Source organism: Pseudoliparis swirei, chromosome 11 (assembly GCF_029220125.1).
Source record: "Pseudoliparis swirei isolate HS2019 ecotype Mariana Trench chromosome 11, NWPU_hadal_v1, whole genome shotgun sequence".
NCBI lineage: Eukaryota > Metazoa > Chordata > Actinopteri > Perciformes > Liparidae > Pseudoliparis > Pseudoliparis swirei.
Window position 1 is genome coordinate 9580776 of NC_079398.1, and position 25424 is coordinate 9606199.

Genomic DNA, 25424 nt, shown 5'->3' on the forward strand with positions numbered 1-25424 from the left:
CCCTGTTATAATGGTAGGGGAAACACTGGAGTTGATAAGCGTGTCTTCTTGTCTGATCAATACGCAACTGTGACGTGCGCGACTTGACAGAGCGGCCAGCTGCTGATCACTCACTCAACAGCCCGACGTGCATGAATAGATGGAGCACCGAAGACCCATTTTGACCCAGGAAAACCCTGAATAGGTCCTCCATTCTGACTAAGTCAGTGATCGGGCCCTATAATAGTAATAATAAATATAATTTGTCATTTTATATAATATGGTCATTCATGAACCAACTTCCTTTTTTTTGTTGGCCTGAACAAGTCTTCAAGTCTTGTGCTCTGCTGAGCCATGAGTCTGTTCCCCAAGTCTGTTCCCTGAGTTTGTTCCTTGAACGTGCAACATGACAGCAGTAGATGTAGCGGGCTGACATTCAAGCTAACGCTAACCCCCCAAACGCTGTCGGCGATACGCCTTGTGTAGTTACCTTTTTATTTTGTATTATTACTAGGGCTGTGAAACGATTAAAATGTTTAATCGGGTTAATCACAGGTGTTTGTGGATTAATCATGATTAATCACATATTACCGATATTCTCGGTATATTTTGTGAGAACATAGAGATTTATGACAAAAGACGGATATATACATTTATACATTCTTCTATACAATGGTGCTGCAACTCAGCAGTTATTTAGCAGTTTTCTTCCATATGGAACATTAATACATCTTCATCCTAAACAGAATGTTTAACCCTCCTGTTACCTTTCGGGTCAATTTGACCCCATTCAATGTTTAATGTCGGTGTTCTTTGGGGTCAATTTGACCCCAGGCTGTGTTTCACTGTGTCAAACATATCAGAAATATCAACTTTTTTATTTATTTAAAGGGCTATTTAGGTAGTCAACAAACAAACATAAAGTACCTCACACTTAAACTTGGGAAACAATATTAATTCTAATAATTTTCTGAGGTTTTAATTGCTGGGGTCAAATTGACCCCGAGGGTAAAATATGTTAGTAAATGTAAAGGTAACAGGAGGGTTAAACAGAGCATTTTCTCTTGTTTGTCAACCATTAACTCCACCATGATACAATCTAAAGGTGGACAGATTGACAAGTGACTTTTTTTGCTCGGTCCCGATGCGCGCGCACGGAGCTCTGTGGCGCGCCAGACGGAGATCGATAAGTGTTAACGCGACGCATAGAGACAGAAATGACATGCTGCTGTGGAGATATGATCAACAACAGACGTTTAGTTTAATAAAAGAACAAAGACGTGCTATAGAGAACATGTCAGGGCGGGCCAATCTTTTAATGTCATGCGATCTACCAACACTACGCGCGATCGACTGGCAGGTCGCGATCGACGTGTTGAGACCCTGATCTACAGGAAGTAAAAGTCGTAACAAGGTTTCCGGAGGTGAACCTGCGGAAGGATCATTACCGATGAACAGACCGTCTGCATGAGAGCGGACAGAGTTCAGATTGAAGTGGTGTATTGGAAGCTCATTTTGCAAGTGACTTTTTTTTCGTCCCGACGACCAACAACAGACGGATTGGAAGCTCATTCTGCGCATGCGTTAAATGAGTAAAAAAAAAATAACTAGTTAAACCTGTAATTGGATTAACGCGTTATTTTTCACAGCACTAATTATTACGCATTATAGAAACTTCCAAATCACTTTAAAAAATGGAAAACTATTGTTTACAGACGAGAAACCTCCCCAGATAACATATCAAATACCGTGTGTGTGTGTGTGTGTGTGTGTGTGTGTGTGTGCCACCCACCCATCAGGTCGCTGATGGTCTCCGCGCCCTGGCTGTGCTCCCTGCGCCCGGCCTCCAGCGCGGCCTGCAGGCTGATGCCCTCCTTCTCCAGGCTCAGCTTGCTGCGCTCCAGCAGGCAGCATTTGTCCTGCAGCTCGCGCACGTTGGCCTCCAGCTGCTGCAGCTGCTTGCTGCTCTCCGTCTGGGTCTTACGAAGCCGCGTCGCCGCCTCCGACTCGGCCCGCAGAGACGTGTTGGCTTCCTCCAGCTGGATGGGGAGAGCGAGAGAGAGAGAGATGAGATTTGTCAGAAAAGTTTTCAACTGGTAGAGCATCATTTCACAGTCCTGTTCCATCAAGTACTTCATTTTGGAAAAAATGTAACTTCATTTGTTAGACTTCCGTATTTTAACAATCTTTGGAGGCCTGACACCGCGCAGCCCACAGACCTGTTTCTGCAGGTGAAGGTTCGTCTCGTTGGAGATGTGTGAGTTCTGGTTTCTCCGCTTCACGTCGTCCAGCTGGTCCCGAAGGCTGTTGACTGCACCAGAACACGGAGCCATTTACAGCGGGGGAGGGGGATCCCTCCTCCTCTCCACGCACCACAATGATGTACATTACAGGCTGTGACCTAATCCTTCTTCATTATGACGGAGGTCTATCTGACCAGGTGATGGCAGCAATGTGCATGTTATCTCAGCCTGAGTGCAAACTTCCATCAAAACTCTTTTCCACGATTAAAAGCCTGACAATGTATTTAGTAAAAAAGCCGTATTTAAAAGGCTCAGTACATATTAACTGTGATCTTTTAACTACGATCCCGAGGCACCAAAAACAAAAGAGTCCCTACTCCATCGCCACACTCGACGGGGCTTCAAATCGGCTGCCATGGCTCAAATAAATCTCATTACTCAACAAGATCATGAATTCATCCCGTCACATTAGGGCCGCATGTTTGAAACGATGTGCGCCTCGGCGCGTGTGTGTGTGTGTGTCTCGTGTCACCTTCGTTCTCGAGGCAGCGCTTCCTGTCGGCCTCGCTCTCGGCCTTGCGGTTGCTCTCCAGGCTCTTGTGCTGCAGCAGGGCTTTCTCCCTCTCCAGCTGCCTCAGGGTCGACTCCAGGTTCTTCCTGCCGCTCACCTGAAAGCCATCATTCAAACGTGTCAAACTACGACTTTAAATACCTTTTGGGGAGAGACCAAACGGTGAAAAACAAGCCCGGAGTGGGTAACCGGGTCGGAGCATCAAACTAGAAAGGAGGACTAAAGGTGCGTTCACACCAAAAGCGATGCGATTTTTCGCGGCGCCCAAAACGTGTGAGTTTACTCGCTCGACCGTTCACCGTGTTCACGCCATAAGCGTCGAGACGCTCCGCGAGGGGCGGGGCTTATCTCTGTGTCTCGTCTCCGTAAAGACCGTTATCATCTCCTTCATCCACCAGAATAACTAACCACTGGCTCTGCTTTATATTTGTTGTGGACATCTCACACCCTAACGCCCTCGTGTTTGGGTTGATGACATCACCCGTAGGCTCACTCAGCTCGGTCACTTTCACCGATGAAGTTACTGTTACGTCTGAAAGACTTCCGCTTCCAGCGCGACGAGAGAGGAACATCTAAACGTGTGTTATTGGGTTCATAACATTATTGTTCTTCTTGTTCTGATTCAACAGCGGGACAGCGATGACCCGCGGAGCAACTCGAGAGCTGATTGGCCCGAGTTGCGAGATTACCGCCTCAAAGTGAAAATATTTCAACTAGGGGCGAAAATTGCGCCGTTGAAAACGCGCCACGCCCCAAACGCGCCGCCCGGAAAAATATTGCGTCTATCGCAGCCACACGCGTCTGTACGTTGAATTTTCATGCATACCTGCAAACTCATGAGGGGTGAAAAAGGTGACAACGGGGGGGGGGGGGGGTGCAGGTGACTTTTTTGTTTTGTTTGTCACCACACCACATCCACGTTGTTTGAAGCCTCAAAGCTTTTAGAACCACAACTACAGTCATTTTATTGTTCTGACCACAAATCTAAATAATGATAATAAACAGTTTAAGAACAAAAGGTTCTCCGCTCTGACTCAGCCCTATAATGATAGTAATAACAAATATACATTGTCATTATATATAATATGGTTAAAGTCATTCATGAACCAACTTCCTTTTTTGTTGCCTTAACAGTCCTCATGGACTTCTCCATGAATCTGTTCTGTCTGTACCTGTTTGTCACGATACTCATATTATAACTTCTATACATATTACATACCTGCCATAAATATCATGATACCCGATACCAGAATTCAATACACCATACAAACAATATGGTACCATAATTACGAGACTGGTATATTTATCTATAATAGTAATAAATAAAACATTTGTATGGTTCACTTTTTACCAACTATTTCAACACTTAACAAATGACAGTAATATGAGTATTCATACAGCCAGATATGAATGAAACTACATGGTTCCATCATAGCATTGATTATACACTATGAGGCCGTTAGTCTCTGACCAGATGATCCACAGTTCATCAGGATGAGCAGCTGGAGAGTTACAGAACTTTACAGACTGAAACATTTCACTTCTGGCATCTTTTTATTTTTTAAGCCGAAGTCTCTAAAGCTGCGCCACTTCTCTCGCTGTGAGCGCTGCGCTGCGCAGTGTGCGCAGACAGCTCGACACGGAGCAGCGCGTGCGCTCTGATCGTTCTCTTAATGAAGTATCGATACTAAAAATATGCTAAATCACATCGTGTTTAACGTACGGGTACTTTGTTAGCATCGCTACACCGTGCAGCGTGACAGCAGCAGATGTAGCGGGCTAACATTCAAGCTAACCTGAACCCCCAAATGCTGTGGACATCTGAATGCTGATTGGCCGAGACGCGACACGTCCCATCAAAGATGTTTTATTGCGAAGAGCACCACTTCACACTTTTCTCCGCGTCTCACTGCAATCTCAACGGCAGCGGGCCAGGTGACCCCCCCCCCCAAAAAAAACAAAAACTCTTCGGATCTCCACGATTCACGTGGATGACCTATTTTGAGTTCAAAACGGTGAATTTCACCGAAAGGTGACAAGTTTGCAGGTATGTTCATGGGATTCGTTTGCGCGGAAAAAAATCGCTTTGCTTTTGGTGTGAACACACCTTTAGTCCAAAACACCTTGGTTTCAGGGGGGGGGGGGGGGGGGGCTTACCTCTTCCTCGAGCTCTTTGGAGATTTTGTCCAGACGGCTCGTGGCAGCTCTGCAAGAAAAAGGAAATAAAACATTTGCACGATCTCAGAGTTTCGATGAGTCCCAGGAAAAGTCCCCGGTTCACCACGAGACACCTCGACAGCAGCTGTACCTGTGTTTGTGCTCCAGGTCGCCTTTCACCTGCTTCTCATTGTTCAGCTGCACCTCCAGGTGACGCAGTTCCTTCTGCAGCTCTGCCAACTGCTGAGGGAAAGACAAACAAGCGGTCACGAGCGTCCTTGTCGACTCGGGCTCAAGTTCAAGAGCGGTTTACAAACGTCACCGAGGCCTCGACGCCAGCCCCTCCGATCACTGCTGCGGAAACTGTCGCTCCAACCAATAGGACAGCACAGCACCAAGGGTCAGCCACTTACCCCAAAAGCTGCTTAACTATTTCTGTGTGACTAAGAGCACTGAAATTCTATCAAAGTACAAATGAATCATGGGAAATCCCTTCTTTTCTCCATTAAGAGTGTGAAGCCGGATTGATTGCGACGTCAACAGGCCTGTGTGGTCGTGTGAACCGACGGCCGGGCGATTTATTTCCTGTCAGGCGCGTGGAAGTGGAAGAACCCACCTCTCCTTCCGAATTGTCGTGAGTCACCAGGACGTTGTTGGAGGCGTTTAACAACCTGAGGAGGGAAACGGTCAGAAAGTCAACACGACAGCCGAGGACACATCTGAGATCTCCTGAAATCATTGAGAGATGCTGCCGGAAGAACGAACAGCGGCTGACTCACTGGTCGTCTTTGAAATAGGTGAAGCCGACAAAGGGCAGCTGGTTCCCGACGTAGGCCTTAGGAGTGGGGAACGTTTCCACGTCGCCCTTGTCGTCTTCGATCTCGTCGAAATTGCTGGTGTCTATGTCACTGCTCAGCTCTGGGACCACAGGGGCGACGGCTGAGGAGGGAGGGGGGGGAGGAGTGTGAAGTGTTGGAAGAAGAAAGTGCCGTGTAAACAACACTTTCACAGCTGAGGTGAGGCTGCTCGGTGAACTGACTGTCTCTGATGGTGTCGAAGGTCCACAGGTCGTTCTTGAAGAAAGGGTGACGCTTGATTTCCTCCACGCCGTTTCTGCCCAATCGCACCTCCCTCAAAACAAAGAGAGTGAATGAGTCGCTGGAGCGGTGACTAGATGAGCCTTTGGTTTTCAGTTCAGCGGCATCATGACGTGCTGGTCCAGATTCATCGCACACAGACATTTGATTTCCGTTTGGCCTTAAAGCATCACGACACCAGCGGTGGAAATACGAGTAAAAACGTTGTCAACGGAATTAAAGTGGGCATTTAAACTAGAAAAAACTATAATACTAAAATACATTGGGGGAACAAACCCAGCTAATGACCCACAGCCTCACTCTGATAGGTTGGATCTACCGCGTCACGCCACAGACCTCCCCACTTGCCACATTGTGCCTGATCAAATTATACCGTGCAATTAGATTTAGCAATACGGGAATACTTAATATGGCGAATCACAATATTATCCTAAACACCTGGACTTTGAAGACAATTTCTCGTGAATCTATGATTGTATTTACGTACATTTACCACTTTTAGGATTTTCTTTCTTGTAAATGTACCACTTAAGACGTGAAGAGTTTTTAATCGGGATTGTATCCCTCCTCCCCCCTGTACATGTTTATTTTGGCCCTACAATGGCCCTAAAATGTGTGCAGCTCAATAACATGTTCTGTGAAACCCGAGTGCTGCAGCACATGAGAATGAACCCCGTGCTCCCTCCTGTGGTCGTCACAGTCCACACGTTTACGAATGCGACTGTCACTACCTGTCGGTCAGGAAGGCACAGATGATGTTCTTGGCATCGTTGGAGATCTCCACGTCGTCGGGGAAGTTAAGAGAGTTCTTGTGGTCCATGATCTTGCTGTAGGTTCCCACCAGAGAGTCGGCGTAGAAGGGCGTGTCACCTAACGACAAATCCAGCACGTTAGCGACAAGTATTTGGAATAGTCGTTTCCCCGTACGGAGATGCTTCCTGCGTGCCACGCGGCTACGTTTCTTTTGCTAAATCACTGACTTTGTTAAATGCTCACTGACCAACAAGCATCTCGAAGATGAAGACCCCTACGGACCACCAGTCACACTCTCTCCCATAATACCCGTCTCCTCCCTGGGATTTCAGCACCTCAGGAGAGATGTAGTCTGGGGTCCCGACAGCCGTGTCACAGTGCACCATGCCGGCCTGCAACGCAAACCGGTGATCAAACTCCTTCAAAGCGGCTGCATTAAAGTTAATGTGTTCTGCTCTCATCTTAAAACAATGCCTGGATTTTAACCTAAACATGAAAGGAGACGCGTCAGCAGACGGAAAAAATAAATAATCTTGCCGTGTTGACCATCCGGTCCGGAATCTCACACGGCCGTAACGCGAGGCAACTCACCGAGTTCATCTTCATGCACGTGCCGAAGTCGGCCAGCTTGAGGTGTCCGAGTCGGTCCAGCAGCATGTTGTCGGGCTTCACGTCCCGATGGATGAAGCCCATGGAGTGAATGGCATCCAGGGCCATCACCACCTCCGCCGTGTAGAACTTGGCCCACTTCTCCGGCACGTCGTAGGTGCTGGTGAGGTTGACCAGGTCGCCTCCCGGCATGTACTCCATCACCATGTAGAGGTAGTGCTCGTCTTGGAAGGCGCAGCACAACTGAGCGGACCCAAAGCCACAGGCGCTCGTTACTCGCTCGTCCGTCAAAACCTTTTCGGATCAGAAGCCGAGCGGGGAATTAAAATGTCATACCTGCACGACCCAGGGGCTGTTGGCGAAGGCCATGATGTCCCTCTCTTCCCAGAAGAAGGCCGAGTCCGAGCGCTTGATCATCTCGAACTTGCTCAGCACCTTCATGGCGTAGACCTTCTGAGAGGCTTTGTGCCGGACCTGAATGGCGACGAGACCCGGTTATTCAGAGGTGGGAGAAGTAACGGAGGATTCCAGATTCTTCGGGGTACAACATTTTAGGCAATGGTCACACAAACGTATGCAAAACACATCCAACCCGTGATGATGCGTCGTGCAGCAAACGTTTTGAGAGTGAAATGTTCAAAAATGGTCTCCACGGTTTCTGACTAGGGAAAGAGGCATTTAGAAACAGTGTTGCATCCGTGTGCAAGCAATCCATCGCAGAGATTACATCTCTCCTCAGAACCCCAGTGAGGGACAGCTTAAAAAAATGAAAACCAGTACTCACTAGATGAACTTCGCCAAAGGCCCCTCGACCGATGACTTTCACTCTGTCAAAGTCTTCCGACTTCATCTGGAGGTCTCGAGTCTGTCTAATGACGGCCTCATCTGAGTATCAAGACAATAAAGGAATCCCGTTCATAATTGTTGTGGATTTGCAAGAAAAGAAAGCGAACGTCCTCCACCTCCACCTCCATCTCGTTCTTGCCGTCACATAAAAAAAACGACTTACATCTGTTTAAGAAGGTCTCGATGTTTTTGTTCTTGCGTAGTGAGGGGTAGTCCAAGTCCAAGACCAGGGCGTTGAGGGAGTCCTGCACACGGAAAGATAGAACAACCAATCATCAGTCATGACTGACACGAGTGATGTCGTGAGAATATTAAACACCCGCCTCCACCCAGCAGCTTTCATCACTTCCTTCTAGTTGACAGCCTGAACACGTTCGGGTCGATCTCAAAAAGCTCACGTCATCGTGCGAGTCCCCGCGCGGTGATGTGAACACGACAGATACTCAGTCGTCTGCGTTAAATAAAATCACAGCTAGAGTGTGAAAATATTGACTGTTAAGATTCTAATCCGTTTTCCTAAAGCTGAACATCTGAACTGGAGAGGAAATGTGTCATTCCTCACGGTTCGGAGTTAACTTTGACTTTCGATGGCTGCCGTGCTGACGATGTAGAATAAATACAAATGGTTCCAGACTCTTATTTATAAAAGCATGAAGCGACGAGTAACTGGCAAACACGTTCTACCCAATAAGGGCAGTGGCGTGCAGCAGCGACTGGGCTCCGTGCAGCAGCATTACTGACCACTGACTGCATTTCCAGAAAGAGCTAATGCTCGGTGTATTTCATAAACAGCAACTACAGGCAAAGAAAAATGGTTTGGACTGAAGGCTTTGATCCTCGAGGGAGACGCACAAAGACGCAGGGTGACTCATTTTCCCTTTTCCATCTGCAACATCCTACTGGATTTTTTGTCAGTGATATTCATCTGCTGACGAATGATGGATACAGCGCAGCGTGCGACCCACCAGACGGCCTCGGGGGGGGGGGGGGGGGGGGGTAATACATACGACTTCTGTATGGTTCCCCTTCTACGAGCCTGTTCCTGTACCGCTTTTTCAACACTTAGGAAATGTCATTATGATAATTAGTATTAGCCTACAGCAAGCTGTTAATGAAAACTACATGGTGCCATCGTAGCATTGATTACACACGGCTATGTCGGCCTTTTGACCAGATGATACAGAGTTCCTTCCATAAGTATCAGCAATTATAGAGTTCATATTTTATCTTATTTCACCAAAGAATTATTTTTCCTGCACTAAAAATATAAATAATTAGCTCAGGATCCACCCACATGTAGCCAGGTTGCTGTAGTGAGTGTCCACGTGTCCACTTCAAAGACTTACAAAGGGAAACCTCTGTGTTCACATAGAAAAGCTTCCATGCCCAATCAAGGCCTTCCCATGACACACCTGTGCTCTCAATCCACCTACATTTCAAAAAGGCATATTTTGATTGATGCCAATATTTTGCATTAAGATCTCAGGTATCACATTATGGCACCCAAACACTGACATGTACTGAGAGGTTAACGGAGAAAGTCAATGATGTACAGTTAACTTAACAATCAATAACACCCTTGAATGATTGTGGTGATTAAAAACAAGAGACTTGAAGGTGACGATAACTTTGTAGAAGCACGGTGTCAGCAAACGTCCAGGTGGCGTTCGCTCGCTTATGTTTTGTAACGCCAGTCTGGCGGCGAAACGCGAGTCATCGTGATGAAGAGTTCATCCAGTGACGGCTCAGCTCCAGCTGGGTGGCCAGTTTAAACGCTGGTGCTCCATGTTTAGCTGCCATGTTTTAGCTTCTTCTGCATAGAAAATACAAGGAAACAGACTAATTGAAGAAATAAAATGAGTTAGTTAGCTTTATATATATTTATTTTTTTAACCCATTGGATCCCATCTTACTTTTCCTTTTAACTCCAGAGCCTTCAGTTATCTAGCTCCTCTTTTATGGAACCAGCTTCCACCTTCAGTCCTGGAGGCAGACAGTCACCTCATGGAGAGGAGACTGAGCTCCTATCTCCTCTAGGATACACTGAACTCCTATCTCCTCTAGGATACACTGAACTCCTATCTCCTCTAGGATACACTGAGCACCTATCTCCTCTAGGATACACTGAGCACCTATCTCCTCTAGGATACACTGAACTCCTATCTCCTCTAGGATACACTGAGCACCTATCTCCTCTAGGATACACTGAGCTCCTATCTCCTCTAGGATACACTGAGCACCTATCTCCTCTAGGATACACTGAGCTCCTATCTCCTCTAGGATACACTGAGCACCCAGGGTTTTTCCTGCATAGAGAACATGTGGGCGCGCGCCTAAGCCGTTTTCCCGAACGCCTATGACAAATCCCGAGCGCCTAAGGCAAAAAAAGTCCGCAATGGAAAAAACCCCAAAACAACCTGTGTTCATCATGTGTATGTCAGCGAATATGTTCTCAATATGTTTCAAGTCGGCTAGAGCCGAACCCTCGTTCTGTTTTGATTAATAGTAATCGAGTTGATACACGTGTCTTCTTGTCTGATCAATACGCAACTGTGAGGTGCGCGAATGGACAGAGCGGCCAGCTGCTGCGGTCAACTCAGCCGACACTTACATGTCTGAGCCCCTAGAGACTGATGTTCACGGTAAACGCATTCGATCGGGAGCGCGCGAGGGTTTTGATAAAGTTAGCGGCAGGATTCACGTGACACAACATCCGGTTTTACAAAGTTAGCTGAAAGCACTACGTGAAACAACATCCGTTTTTCAAAATAAGATGTCGACAAATCATACACGAACATATACAAGTAAACAATGAACTGATTTTGTATCTTTAGAGATCGTTTCTGAGAATTAGCTTAAATTATGCTAATATTAAAACATTGTTACTGTACCAAGGAAGAGTTTATAAAAATAAATCAGACTTTTGTATGTTAAAAAAGTCCTGTAAATAGATTTCCCCAAGAGTTCCAGGAAATGAATAATGTAGATGTGTTCCATACATATCTGAAATCCCCTACAATAGCAATCAAACAATGTTAATGTATCAATTAGGACTTTTTCAAAGTAAAAGTCCTAAATGTTTCAATAAATCGGTAATTTCTTTAATATTTGAGGTGTTTTATATATGTATTTCCTCATATTCCGAGGCAATAATGCTACACAATAAATAGAACGCTTCAATCAACACCGTGATCGGTTTTATCGGATCAGCAGATACTGATTTCAGTGATCGGTGATTGGCACCAAAAAACCTGATCAGTGCATCTCTAATTGTCAATCTATTAGCTGACCGCGGCAAACATTTTTTGGGGGAGCACCGAAGACCCATTTTGACCCAGGAAAAACCCTGGCACCTATCTCCTCTAGGATACACTGAGCACCTATCTCCTCTAGGATACACTGAGCACCTATCTCCTCTAGGATACACTGAGCACCTATCTCCTCTAGGATACACTGAGCACCTATCTCCTCTAGGATACACTGAGCTCCTATCTCCTCTAGGATACACTGAGCTCCTATCTCCTCTAGGATACACTGAGCACCTATCTCCTCTAGGATACACTGAGCTCCTATCTCCTCTAGGATACACTGAGCACCTATCTCCTCTAGGATACACTGAGCTACTATCTCCTATAGGATACACTGAGCACCTATCTCCTCTAGGATACACTGAACTCCTATCTCCTCTAGGATACACTGAGCTCCTATCTCCTCTAGGATACACTGAGCTCCTATCTCCTCTAGGATACACTGAGCACCTATCTCCTCTAGGATACACTGAGCACCTATCTCCTCTAGGATACACTGAGCTCCTATCTCCTCTAGGATACACTGAGCTCCTATCTCCTCTAGGATACACTGAGCACCTATCTCCTCTAGGATACACTGAGCACCTATCTCCTCTAGGATACACTGAGCACCTATCTCCTCTAGGATACACTGAGCATCTATCTCCTCTAGGATACACTGAGCTCCTATCTCCTCTAGGATACACTGAGCTCCTATCTCCTCTAGGATACACTGAGCACCTATCTCCTCTAGGATACACTGAGCACCTATCTCCTCTAGGATACACTGAGCTCCTATCTCCTCTAGGATACACTGAGCACCTATCTCCTCTAGGATACACTGAGCTCCTATCTCCTCTAGGATACACTGAGCTCCTATCTCCTCTAGGATACACTGAGCACCTATCTCCTCTAGGATACACTGAGCACCTATCTCCTCTAGGATACACTGAGCACCTATCTCCTCTAGGATACACTGAGCTCCTATCTCCTCTTCCTCTCTACTTATGGATGAATGTTCATCTCTCCATCACATTATTGAATCTGCTCCCTCCCTGGAGTCCATGTGACTTCACGTCTCATCGGGTCCGTTGGACCTGGCTGGGTCTGATGCCATGGCCCTAGTGATGTCAGAGTGTACAGATTGTAAAGCCCAAATTTGTAATATTGGGCTTAATAAAATAAACTGAATGAAGATGTGTATTAATTTAACAAACAATATCCCTACTGATGCATCTCTGACTTTAAAGTGTCGTGAGGCTGGCTCCAACCGGGGGCTGAAGCGCCGCCGCAGCATGTCGGGTCAGCCGACTGTTATCCGTCATCTCGCGATGGGCGTAGTTTGACCCGAGGCCCATGTAGGGAAGCCATCAAATAAGCAAACGACAGGCCGGAGCAAACCCCTAATCGTTAGTATGTTACAATAAGGAAGTCATCCATCAGCCTGTGTCAGCTACGCATTCCTGAACGGTCAGCGAGGAGCCTCTTCGGACCGAGTCGACCAGGAGACCGGAGAGCGTAAGAACCTCACTCTGACCCGGTGGGCTTCACTGGTTTCTTTCTAACTCGTCCTCCCCCCTTCCTCCTCTCGTCGTCCCGCCGTCGCAGTGCTCAGACAGGATGGCACACTCCGTTTCACGTGTTCCCTCTCGTCCTCTCTGCACTCATTTCTCCTCCAGCGTTCTCTTTTGGCCTTCTCCGTCTTATCTGTCCCCCCCACACACCCCTCCATCGTTTTCCGCTCGGCTGCAGTCAGTCTGCGGCGGGCTGCACACTCTTTGTTTCGTCATCTCGATTTTCACTTCTCCATTAAAGGACTGACCTCACACAGAACTACTATTTAAGGGAGAGGGACACAAATAAATACAGTCGCCGAGGGGGGTTCGCCGAGTGCGTGTGCACGTACGCGGGCGCGCACGAGGATCTCCTCAAAGCAATACAGGAAACGATCCACCCCACCCCAGGGCTGGCTGATAATTCCACTGTCATAAAGCCGGTCCCACAGTGTGCAAGTAATTTCCTCTGAGGCAACGCTCTGCTACTGTTGCTCTGCATTTGGCAAAAAAAGAAAGAATATTTTGCACGTGTGCGCAATGCATCCAGCACGTCTACATGTTGCATCGTTTGGAAACACTAATGCGCCTGAAACATCAGCGATGACTCGCTGGAATCCTGCGACGGCTTCACTGTGGTCGGTTTTAAAAGAGGAAGCTGCTGCTACATCACCCACAACACTTTAGTTATGTCAAGCTACAGGAGAGACTAACCACAGGTGTTGAGCTCGGTTTTTTTTTAAAACAAGTGTCAGATTTCTCAGTGTGATTTTTCTACCTCTTCCATCTTGACTGCAGAACGCCAGCCAGTCCCTGTGAACACAAGCAGCAGTGATGGAGCTCAGATATCATCCTCATAATGCCTCGGGCCTCCAGTTTCTCGGGCGTTTAGCTCACAGATTTATTTAATCAGTAAACACTGAAGTTTACCGTCGGCCTGGGACTTCATGGTGAACGAGACACGTGTTTAATGAGCATACGGCTGGATGGGTGGAGACCTGAACTATACAAGCAGGGGGAGAACCGGATCTTTATGTAGTGTCCCCCCCCCCCCCTATTCAGTTTTCTTCAATAATTTTAAAAGAGTAAGTAACGGAGCAAGTCTTTGATGCACAAATAGTGCACGTTTTCCTTAAAGTTATTGATTTATTGATGTAAAAATGTCATTACGTGGCTGCACAGTAACTTGCGGTGCAAACCGCGGCAGCCGGAGGTCACGCCTGATGAAACAGTCTGGGACAGCTTTTTGTATTTGTGCACCGTTTTCTTCGCAGTGTGTCCTAAATGCCTCGAGTTAAAGGTTGTTGTTGTTTTTTTTACTCGGTGCAGAAAAGTGTGACAAGTATGACTTCTTCTGGAAACCCAGAGCTAAACAGCAGATTCTCTATCAATCGACATCCTAGTGCACCATTTAAAACACCGGCTCTTTCTGACCGGGGCCTGAGGGTGGAGGCTGACATCTGACACCGCTAGTTTGGCAAACAATAAACACTTTCGCCATTATCTGCAGGGCCGAGATAATGACGTAAACAACGCACCGTGGAAGCAAACGGGGATCAGGTGTCACCTAACAGTTCAGAGGAAGAAGGTCGCTCGCTTGTCGCCGCAGAGCGTGTGACCTTGTCAGATGCGAGGAGGTGTGTTCACAGGAGGAACGCTCTGCTCAGTTTCACGGATTTCCAACTTTGGACACGAAAAGAATAAAAGAGGACAAGCACCGTCCGCCAAACGGCTCGGACGTGAACCAAACACGTCCGATCCGGACCCCTCGGTGACGGAGCGCCGTGACGCTGCTACGTCTCTCCGAGAGGAATCCAGTGCCTTTTTTTAGACTGCACTTCCAAACACCTGGGCGGGGCCTTAGTGGCTCTTACAAAATTGCTTCCATTAGCGTTGCTGTAATAAAAAAGAAAAGCCAACGAGACTCTGAGGGACATTTCTCGGCTACTCAGCTGAAGGGGCTATTTATAAATGTGAAATAACTTACTGGTGTCTGGGGACGTGTGGAGCTGGCACTAATGCGTCGGACATATCTGGACCCGTTCAAGACAATCGCGGATCCCTTCTCGTGCACAGCGATGCCGGACACGAGCGCCAAATGATTACAAAAGCCACGATGTCAGCCAGACGTGCGGGACACGTCCGCGCACAGCGTCCAGCAACGTCTTCCCGATAGATTACACGTCCAGCTGGGCTTATCAGCAGGAGTTGTTATGAATCTCTTATTAGATGGCATTTTTATCTCTGCCATGCTGTCATTCAGCCAATGGGTTACGCCTGGTTGCTTAGCAACTCCTGTAAAATACAAATAGTTGAAACCGGTTGAGAAGCAGCAGGCGGGAGTTTTATGAGAGCCCTGGTTTTCTTTTTCTTCTTTTGGAAACATGGGTGGGGGGGCGGTTTGAGCACATTCTATTCTTTCCCCATTTTTATTTACTCGACCTGCCGTTAACATTATGGTGCACTCGTCCTCTCCCCCTCAGCCTGCTTCCACTCTTTAATCACTCTATAAAAGAAAGGCCAAATGGATCCACCGGTCAGGAATGTGATGATGTTAACCTGAAAGGAGCTCAATAGAGAGGGTTGTCCCCCCCCCCCGCCCTTTGGTACCCTGTCTCGTCGCTGGGGCGCGTGGAGCAGACAAACCCAGCAGCGGCCGCTCTGGGCTTTAAAAGGACCGGGCAGGAGAGTGAGTGTTTTGATTGAATTCCGGTAGTTTTAAAAATAGTCGCCGAGGAGGGACGCGGCGGCAGCGTTCCTGCTCGGGCCTCGCAAATAGCACGGCGGCTGATGCCCCCACGGGGATCAACCGGGGTATGTCGTACTCTCGGGTTCGACAGATTTCCGTCCCATGCTCTTGTGGCCCGGGCACGTTCGGCACCCACGCTTCCTCATAACGGACACTGAGGAATGTGCCTGGAAAATAAATAACAAATAGAAACAACACAGCGTTGGGGGGGGGGGGGGATTATTGTTTAACCCAGTGGTGCCAAACCTGGAGATCAATCAGAGATGACGACGTGTAATCTTTGACGTTCGTGCAAAACGATATTTTGTGTAAGAGATAAATACGACGCAACAAATATGACAATTAAATGATGACTGGCATTAAAAAATAAAACACACCATTACGACGAATTAGCAGGAGCTTCAAAGGAAACTGTACTTGAACATGAACATGATTCACGTCAACGTCTTTGAGTACTTACAAAATAACTTTATAAATTGAAAGTATAACTATTAGTACTGTGTCAATACGAAGGACACGGCCTGGGATGAAGGGCCACAGGTAAAGTCTGCCAGCACTGGATGGATCCACTCATTATTTTCTCAACAACGAGCAAATACTGCCCATAAGGAGTTCCAAGGGCCCGTGATGACGTCTTAAAATGTGTCATTAACGGTCCAAAGTTAAACACATTTATGTTTACCATTACATGACATGTCATTTAGCAGACGCTTTTATCCAAAGCGACTTACAATAAGTGCATCAACCTAGAGTACAAACTAAGAACAACAAGAATACAGAAAGTAACATTTCCTCAACATAGTCGAACTACAAAAGTCCCATAAGTAAGACCTATTTAAGTGCCACTGAAGTGCTAATCTGTGTTTTACTCCAGATAGTCGGAAAAGATGTGTTTTTAGTTTCCGGCGGAAGCTGTAGAGACTTTCTGCTGTCCTGATGTCAGTGGGGAGCTCGTTCCACCACTGAGGAGCCAGGACAGCAAACAGTCTGGATGTCGAGTGATTAGCTCGAGGTGCAGGAGTCACAAGTCGGTTGGCTGTTGCCGAGCGGAGCGAACGTGCCGGGGTGTACGGTGTGACCATATCCCGGATGTAGACGGGGCCCGATCCGTTCAGAGCACGGTACGCCAGAACCAATGTGTTGAAGCGGATGCGGGCAGCCACCGGTAACCAGTGAAGAGAGCGGAGGAGCGGAGTGGTGTGGGTGAACTTTGGGAGGCTGAAGACCAGTCGAGCTGCTGCATTCTGGATGAGCTGCAGAGGTCGGATGGCCTTAGCGGGTAGACCAGCCGGGTATAAGAGCAACAAATGAAGATATTCACAGAGAAGCTGGAATGAATGAATTTGAAAATACTTCAATCCTTACTTCCATCTTAGTTTTCCTGCCATTAAGTTCATGCAGTGGACCAACTTGTAATAAAAAAGACCAGGAACATCAGAATCTTTTCCGTAGGCCAGATTTTAAATGAGGGCTGCCTCTTTGTACGGACTTATAATATATATATATATATATATATTCTTTTAATTGGCTCAGCTACTTGGACTGACTGTCACCTTCAACAAGAAAACAGAATCTCTCGCTCTCTCTCGTTTGGGTTCTTCAAAGCTGTACGAGCTCGCTGCCCATCCACAGCCGGGTGGTAACATGTGTGTGGGTATTGTTCTGTCGTTGCCGCTGGTTGCACACAATGCCGCTCGAGTGTTGCTAAGGTCCAGTGATTAGCGCGTGTGAAAATTAATGCAATAAAACGAGGTTGTGATGGCTGCAGATGGATGGGTTATGTGTTGCGCGTGGGAGACTCCTGTTCTCGTCTCTGCACACACACCCTCACTTAAAAGTAAAAAAAATAAAAAAATCAGGTGTCAAACTCAAACGGGGGTCGAGGGGGAAGGAAAGTAAATGTCCATCAATAGTCTGACCTAATATCAGTGCAGCGGTATCTCCATATGTTTCGTATCCTCGAGATGCGTTGAGGCCCCCCCGGTCCAGCCACGGTCCGCACGTCTAGACAAGGAGATCCACCAGATTAAGACAAATCTCTGGGTGTGTACGTTCCCTCTCACATGAGAACGTACACCAACCGCCGACACCTCGAGACACCGAGACACCGCAGCTTTGCTCTCTGGTCCGAACGTCAGGCTACGAGACGGGATGAGATTTTACTGCAGTTCATTTAAAGGTTCATCATACAACCAAGACGAGAAGCGTTCTCGTAATGGTGGTAATAATATTAAGAATATTAGTTTTTCTGGACGTCCTGCACAACCATTCAATTCTGGAGGTTAAGTTCTTCCCCATTTTTGGCATTCCTTCTCACACCCCTGAGATATATATATATATATTAGGGCTGTCAGCGTTAACGCGTTAATCTATGCGATTAATTTGGCCGCGATTAACGCACTAAAATATTTTAACGCAATTAACGCAACTTTGTTTACTTCCGGTGTCGTTGAAGTTGTTGCACTCCTGTGAGTGTCAAGCCGCGGCAGTCCGCCTCCGTCCTCCCGTCTGCTGCTCGATATTCACAGAGAAGCAGAGGGCGACGTGTCGGTGCCGCGGGGCCGAAGGTGCAGGGGACTTTTTTGTTGTTGCTCCGCTCGATGCGCGCGCAGACACGCCGGCATGGAGCTCTGCGGCGCGCGAGACGGAGAGCCGAGAAGAGTGAACGACACGTGGAGACAGAATGACATGCTGCTGTAGAGACGACCAGCAACAGACGTTTAGTTTAATAAAAGAACAAAGACGTCTTTAAGGAAAGAACCTTACATTACTTCTGCTGTAATCTGGCGCTTAGAGAACATTACAGGGGGGCGGGGCCTCACCCTGATAGAATGGTGGGGGAAACACTGGGATGTGTCACATGCAAAAGCCTTTAAAAGGTGAATTTACATTTTTTTGTAAAATCGAGAAAATGAGCCCAGCCTCTAAAGGGTTAACATGACATATTTGTCAGTTTACCAAGGCCACTGGTTCTGCTGCTGTTCAGTGTTAAAGATGACAGGACCAATGGGGTCTCAAATACACCTTTTCTTACTAATCTGGATGTTTCACTGTAGAAACAATTTATCATCCACAATATGAAATCCCTCGCTGGCACATTATAGGTAGCAGCCTCTTTGAAAACACAGCTCTGTGTGAAGTGTTGTCTTTAAAAAAGAATACAATTAAACAAGTGTCTAAAATACACGCCGTCAGAAGTGATTAGTCGTTCATTTAGAAGATTTAGTCTTTAGAAGAAAAAAAACCTTTTAATCGCGATTAATGAATTTCAAAATGTGCGATTAATGAATTTCAAAATGTGCGATTAATTAGTTAATTTTTTTTAATCGATTGACAGCCCTAAAATATATATATATATATATATATATCTGTGTGCTTTAGACTTGGTGTGTAAGTAACGTTCTTACAGCCTGAGGGGGGGGGGGGGATCCTTTTACCTTGTAAAGCTAAATAATGAGACTCCAGATCTATCAAACACGTGACTTTTGAAGTTATTTTGAGATAAAGTACCTGCCAGTAAGAAAATAACCTTCTGATGCAATCCAAACTGTTTGACACGAGTGCAGCTGGCAGCTTTAAATTGAGATTCTCCACCAAAGAACAGCAGCAAAACCCATCGACATCTACACAAATAGAAATGAACCAACATCAAAATGTAACATACAAAGTTGGGATGTGACTTTGTACGATATTGCTAATGAATTGATTTACAATAATTCCGAATAGAGGAGTCCTATTGTGAAAACCACGCCCCCCGGAGCAAACATAGCACTGCAGAGCGACGCAACGCAGCCAAGAACACAAGGATCTCCCAACACTGTCAAAACACTTTGGTGGAATTTACAGAAATACAAATATTGCCAAGAACCAGACATTTGGACAAAATGCCAGCCGAACATGTAACATTGAGTGTAGCCGACTGTGTTGGGATCCCACAGGTACATTTCACAGCCAACTTCCTCAAGTCCTGTCGTCACAGAGAGGAGATTCCAGCAAGTCATATTGCTAAATTATATTCACACATTTGCCAATAAAAACGACGTCATCTTTCGTAGCGAATGATCTAAGAACATTAAGCTTTCGATGTGCTGGTCGAGGGACTGTGTTACCTTTGAGACAGCGCTAGGCCGCGTTCCTATTCTTTGGCGAAGCTAAGCGCCCGCTGGCTGTAGCTTTATACTCCCCGAGCACACACGCGATATCAAGCTTCATCGTGAAACTCTCGGCAAGAAAGCGTACGAGTGACACGCAAAATGACCCCAACTGTCCCTATAAGAACCTCAACATTACAACGACTTTACACGAAGTACGTGGAACAGGAGTAGCTGTAGTTCAGACGAAGCTCCTGACACGAAGCGTACCGTAGATACTCAGAAGAAACCTAATTTGCCATCTGTGTCTTTATTTAGTAAACCAGGGATAAGGGGAAACCCCCATGAAGCTCCACATCTGTGACCACCGAAGAAGACCGGACGATGCACAGCTGAAGCCAAGTGTGACATTTCAAGACCGCCGAGGGCGAGACGCTGGACTCTTCTTCACTGGACTGGAGCAGAACACCAACAAAAAGACTGTGGAGAGGCTCTCACCAGAGGAGGTGTGGAGCAGAGAGACAGGCTTGTTTTGCAGAGAGAGAGAGAGAGAGAGAGAGAGAGAAAAAAAAGAGAGAAAGAATTGGCCGGGGCCACCGTCCCCAGCGCCTTATAAGGCAGTGTTTCTATCCAGCTCGCACACTGAAGCAGGGACGACTGCTGCTCGCCTAGGAGCAACTCTACGGCGGACTGCGACTATCAGGGAAAAGAGCGCCTGTCATGACACACGGGGGGTTATCCCCACCTCCCGACAAGAGCTACACAAGAAAGGAAGACCAGTGTGGAGAGGAGGGTGGGGGGTGCAATAAAATAAGAGTAGGCTGAGAAAAAGGGGGAGATGGGAGATGCTGGATTAAAAGAAGGATGGGAGACATTAGGTGGGAAATGAGCGGACAACGTGGGAAAAAGGGGAGTGGAGGGAATAACCAACGTTATACATGCCAAACCAAACAAGTAGGTTACCATTACATGTCTTGGTCACCCAACACGGTGCAAGGATCACACAGAACCGAGTGGGAAAGAGACGCCCAGGGGACTGGGGACCTGGAAGACGTCAGGCCGGACTCGGAGCCGTCCGCATCCCGTATCGCTCACGGCTCGAGTGGCGTGCACAGAGTTATCTGGCGGTGCCAGGTCTGCAGCTGCATCAAAAGGCTCTGGAGTCTCGGAGCTACAGTTAAAATACCTGCAGTGTGTTTAACAAGCCCGAGGGAGGGAGGGGCGGGGGGGGGGGGCAGGCTGGGAGGGAGCAGCACAGCCAGAGGGAAATAGGAGATAAGGCTGGAAAAGTGAAAGGGGAAAAGTGCAGTCATTGGAAAGGGGACTTTGAGCCCCATATAGAGACGCCGACTTGTTTACCCAGTGAGGTCATTTCCTTCAGGGCTGCAGAAAAAAGGCGACTCGAGTGTCCGTGGTCGTTTGGTTTTTTCTTCTTCTCTCCTTCATCTCGATAAATGCCCTCTCTCGTGTCGCTCAGTCCAGCGCTCCCGTCAGCGGAGGCGAGCGGCCAAATAATGATCACGGCGGTTTGCACAAGGGGGAAAAATCGACTTCGGGTTACGTTTGATCGAATGCCGACAGAGACTGACCGTGCATATGACCACGGCGTATGGCGCCATTGGAGCATCCTACATCCGCGATGCTTCAATGGAAGCAGGTGAGATGGAAGGGTTCATCACAGGGGACAAAGTCGCGGGTACGAAACCAGCTTATTTAAGGGTCAGATTTCTTTACGGGAAGGTCACAGAGTTTACTCGACAGATGCTGCGGATTCCTCGCCGTCAGCTTTCCGTATCCTCGGGGCCGTCCGCCCACCGCTCCCTGTTGAGACATCCGACGTCCATTCCACTGACGAGCACAAACCCTGCATTAATTGGCAAGTTTCTTTTACGAAGCTGTTATTCAAGGGACTATATATAGTCCCTTGAATAACAGCTTATATATTCAGTCTTATCAGTCAGAAAAGCAGCCTCTTCTGGTGTTGTTCTGGCTGCTGCTGAGCCACAGAAGCAGGGGATGTGTGATTAATTATTTACTGAATATGAGCCTATGAGCAATTATTAAGGAACTTAAAGTATGAATGTTCTAATTACACTTGCACACACAAAAAGGTCATTTCTGAGCCCTTGTGTGCGTCAGCAGGCATTTGAATCCTAAAAATGGAAACCTGCAGCCTGCCTGCTCGCTCTCTCTCTCTCTCTCTTTCTCTCCTACGCACGCTTCCCACTCAACTTTTGCTCGAAACATTGTGCTCCTCTATCTCTCCGAGCTCACTCGTGTGCAGGAGGTAAACACACCGCCGGTGTTCAAGAGAGTATTCTCCTAAATGTTTTCCAGGGAAGAAGGGGGGGGGGGACCAGGAGTTCTTCGAGTGTGTTGCAGGGCGAACGAGAGGGGGGGGTAGTACGATGGGGGCGGGGCGGGTGGTGGGGGGCCCGAGCTAGATGGGGCCCATTGAAAGGGTGACGCTTTTTAAGATAGACCCCAAGAGTATGTTTTCCCTCTGTCACATCCAGTTATGGGGGCCCAGAAATTCAAACACTGCCACTAAAAACAAACCGGATGTACCTAACCCCTAACCCCGTGCTGGCTCCGGGGCGCAGCTTTTAGAGGGGAGGGTTTAAGATACGCTGTCCTTGGGCATCTCTCAAAAGGGATACACCACTCGGGCTTCTTCAGCTCCCAATTCAGACCCCCTGTAGAGTATCACAAGCGACGTCTCTCCACTGCGAAGCATCTTTCGGCAAATATAATAACGTTGTTCTCCAAAATGAAAGCTCATACTCCTGCCGTTCGGAAAACTGGGACAACATCCTCCTTTCGCTTCGGTATCTGACGGGACGCGTGCCGGGGTCAGAGCCTCTCAGCAGAGGAAATGTTAAATACCGATAGCCTGTTTTGAAGTACTGGTCTATCCACAGCAGGACCAGTCCATCTTTTGATGGTTGAAATCAAACATGGAATTCTCTACCGTGACGCATGCCGTACCACACAGAGGGGAATCAATCCTACGAGTGTAAACGGCGGTGGAAACGCACCAGGTCACATCCCCACGGATGAGATGTGGGAAGCGGGACGGGAATACATTTAAGTGGAATCAGTGGGCTTCACTAGACGCTGCATGCCAATGTTAATCAGTATGCACTTCAGCCACACAGGGTTCAGTGGAAACAGCTAGAGACTGACAATCAGCGACAATGAGAGGGTTTTAGTCTTTACACATATTATCAATTAATCACGCCAAAGAGGGAAAGCCATGTTGTTTTGAGGGTGATGTAACAGTTCATATTCAGCTTTAGTGTCATACTGGTTTCCAGGGGAGAGAGAGAGAGACAAACACTTTCAGATTCAAGTGAGTTTAGTCAGAGCAAAAAGATAAGTGGGTGGGCAGCATCTCTCCAACCACCCAGCAGACCAGGAGAGGTGTCTGGAGGGACAAATGCAGAAGGGAAGTTTGAGCCCGGAAACATGAGCCTCCATAAACACACCAAATGGGATATTCTCCATTGGTTAATCCTAATCCGTAGACACACTTTACACCCCCCCCCTTCACTGTCTGCACTCAGTCTTATTAATTAGGCCCATTTACAGGATAACCACCATGAGGCTTATATTTGTGCAGATCCCCCTCCCCCCTCTGTTTTATTTATTTATAAAAACAAAAACAGACAGGCGTATTATGGCAAGGATACTCATTTCAGGAATACGTTGTAATTGTGCAATGTCACAAATAAAAATAAATAAATCAAGAGTATATGCAGCCCACTGAGTGCTAATACTAGCAGGTTAAAGGTCATGAAGTCAGAAAGCAGGAAAGCGAATGAAAACACGTTGTGTCAACAGCCCCCGGCGGCACCCAGGTGTGCGAGGTGCGTGTGCACGCGCGTCTAGCATTCCGTCTCCGAGGTGTGTATCCCCACTTGACTCACCAGCAAACTTTCCAGGTTTATGGCACAGCGCGGCTCTCGGATCATGTCCTCCAGCTTCTTCAGCCGGGCTTCCATCCTCCTCTCCGCGCCGAGCGACATGGCTGCAGCGGCGCTGGTTCTCAATTTAAAACAACCCAAAAAAGTGGCGTGAAACCTAAAATCCTACCGCCCCCCCCCCCAAAACACACGAAAAAACAAAACTTTTGGTGGGTTTACATGTGAAGACACTTTTGGGGGGGGGGGATGGTGTTGCAGGCTAATGGCCGTGGGCCTCGCGGAGCCGCCTCGGGGCTCGCAGTCAAACCCCAAATGTCTTGCACCAGGAGTAGTGTGCAACAATGAAGAGAAAAATATTCCACCAGAAGAAGAAAAAAAGCAGACTCCCCCCCGCCCCCCCACCCCCAAAAAAGTATCAGTGGAGAGCGGGTCCCCCCACCTCCACCTCCACCTCCTCCGGGTAAGCTAGCCGTGTGTGTCGGCTAACGGCGTCACACTTTGAATTAATCACCTCTCGTTGAGTGAACGATGCATTTGGGGTCTTTTCCCCCCAACTCGCCGATAAAGTTTGAATGTGGAGGAACCAGATACAGACAGCAGGGCGTTTTCTCCGGCCCCCTCTCCTCCCCTTCCCTTTAGGGTTCCCCCCTTCTTCTTCTTCTTTTTGTTGGTGCCGCTTGGAAACGCTTACGGGACTCGCTCTTTCGGAGTGAATTCCGCTTCGTTTGCCCCCATTCGCAGGAGCCCGGAGCCCAGAGCCGTTTCCTCCTCCTCCTCAGTGCTGCCACAAGCCGCCCGCACGGCCGAGAGTAATGTCTGCTCTCCCGCGCTGAATCTCTAATAAGCAGACCCTCTCTTCCTGGACATCTTCTCGCATTTTCGCATGTGTCCTCCTCCCCACGGCTCGTGCCCGTAGTTGACGTTATCCACACGCACGCGCGCACAAGTAGTTTAGCTCCCAGAGAAAAGTCCTCTCCGGCGGTTGGGATTCTTCGCCGTGCGCTCACATCCACACGCCAACACACACTGGCGGAGTCTGAAGTGTCTCTCCTCCCCCTGACATCGACGCGCCGGAGGACTCCGCTACCCAGAAGCCACCTGTCCCGCTGTCCTCGCGCACCTCTGCCTCCGCAGAGGGCTCGTTCGTGCTTTTAAAAGTTGTTTTCAAAGCTACAAGCTGGCTGGTCAACAGACATGCGCGCGCACTCACAGCGTCTTCAATAGAAATTGATAACACATACACACACACACACATACACACACTTATTCAAACCTTCAAGATTCCATGAACTAAATTTTTCAAAATGAAGTGTGAAAGTTGACCCTTTGAAGTTTTGCGAATTTTGTTGTTGAAGTTTCAGGTGACCTGCTGACCCATGGTTGATTTTGAAATGCTCCTATTAAGGGTCATCTCTGACGTCATAACAAATAGTTGATTTCACTCGAATTAATTAAGGGAGCATCTAATGCATGATCTCGGTTACAGAGTGTGTGAGATCTATTTAATTGAATTGTATGGCACACACATTCTTCCTTGACTTATGTTATATAATATATATATGT

General features: G+C 47.5%; 1 protein-coding gene across 4 annotated transcripts in view; it reads right to left on the minus strand.

Annotated features, from left to right (window-relative positions):
• Positions 1-24251, minus strand: part of rock2a (rho-associated, coiled-coil containing protein kinase 2a) — a 37552-nt gene extending 13301 nt beyond the window's left edge. For 2 of the 4 annotated variants that reach the window (XM_056427039.1, XM_056427043.1), the window contains exons 1-15: positions 23865-24251; positions 8419-8500; positions 8194-8294; positions 7746-7883; positions 7392-7652; positions 7048-7192; positions 6779-6917; positions 5990-6081; positions 5730-5889; positions 5567-5621; positions 5102-5193; positions 4951-4999; positions 2755-2890; positions 2199-2290; positions 1772-2018 (exon numbers count right to left, since the gene is read on the minus strand). In XM_056427039.1, coding sequence (XP_056283014.1) covers positions 1772-2018; positions 2199-2290; positions 2755-2890; positions 4951-4999; positions 5102-5193; positions 5567-5621; positions 5730-5889; positions 5990-6081; positions 6779-6917; positions 7048-7192; positions 7392-7652; positions 7746-7883; positions 8194-8294; positions 8419-8500; positions 23865-23963 — 1888 coding nt within the window. In that variant the 5' untranslated portion in view covers positions 23964-24251. Of the gene's footprint in view, positions 1-1771; positions 2019-2198; positions 2291-2754; positions 2891-4950; positions 5000-5101; positions 5194-5566; positions 5622-5729; positions 5890-5989; positions 6082-6778; positions 6918-7047; positions 7193-7391; positions 7653-7745; positions 7884-8193; positions 8295-8418; positions 8501-21524; positions 21812-23864 lie in introns of those variants that run through there. The other 2 variants (XM_056427041.1, XM_056427042.1) reach the window with 2 other exon arrangements.
• Positions 24252-25424: the final 1173 nt, after the last annotated feature.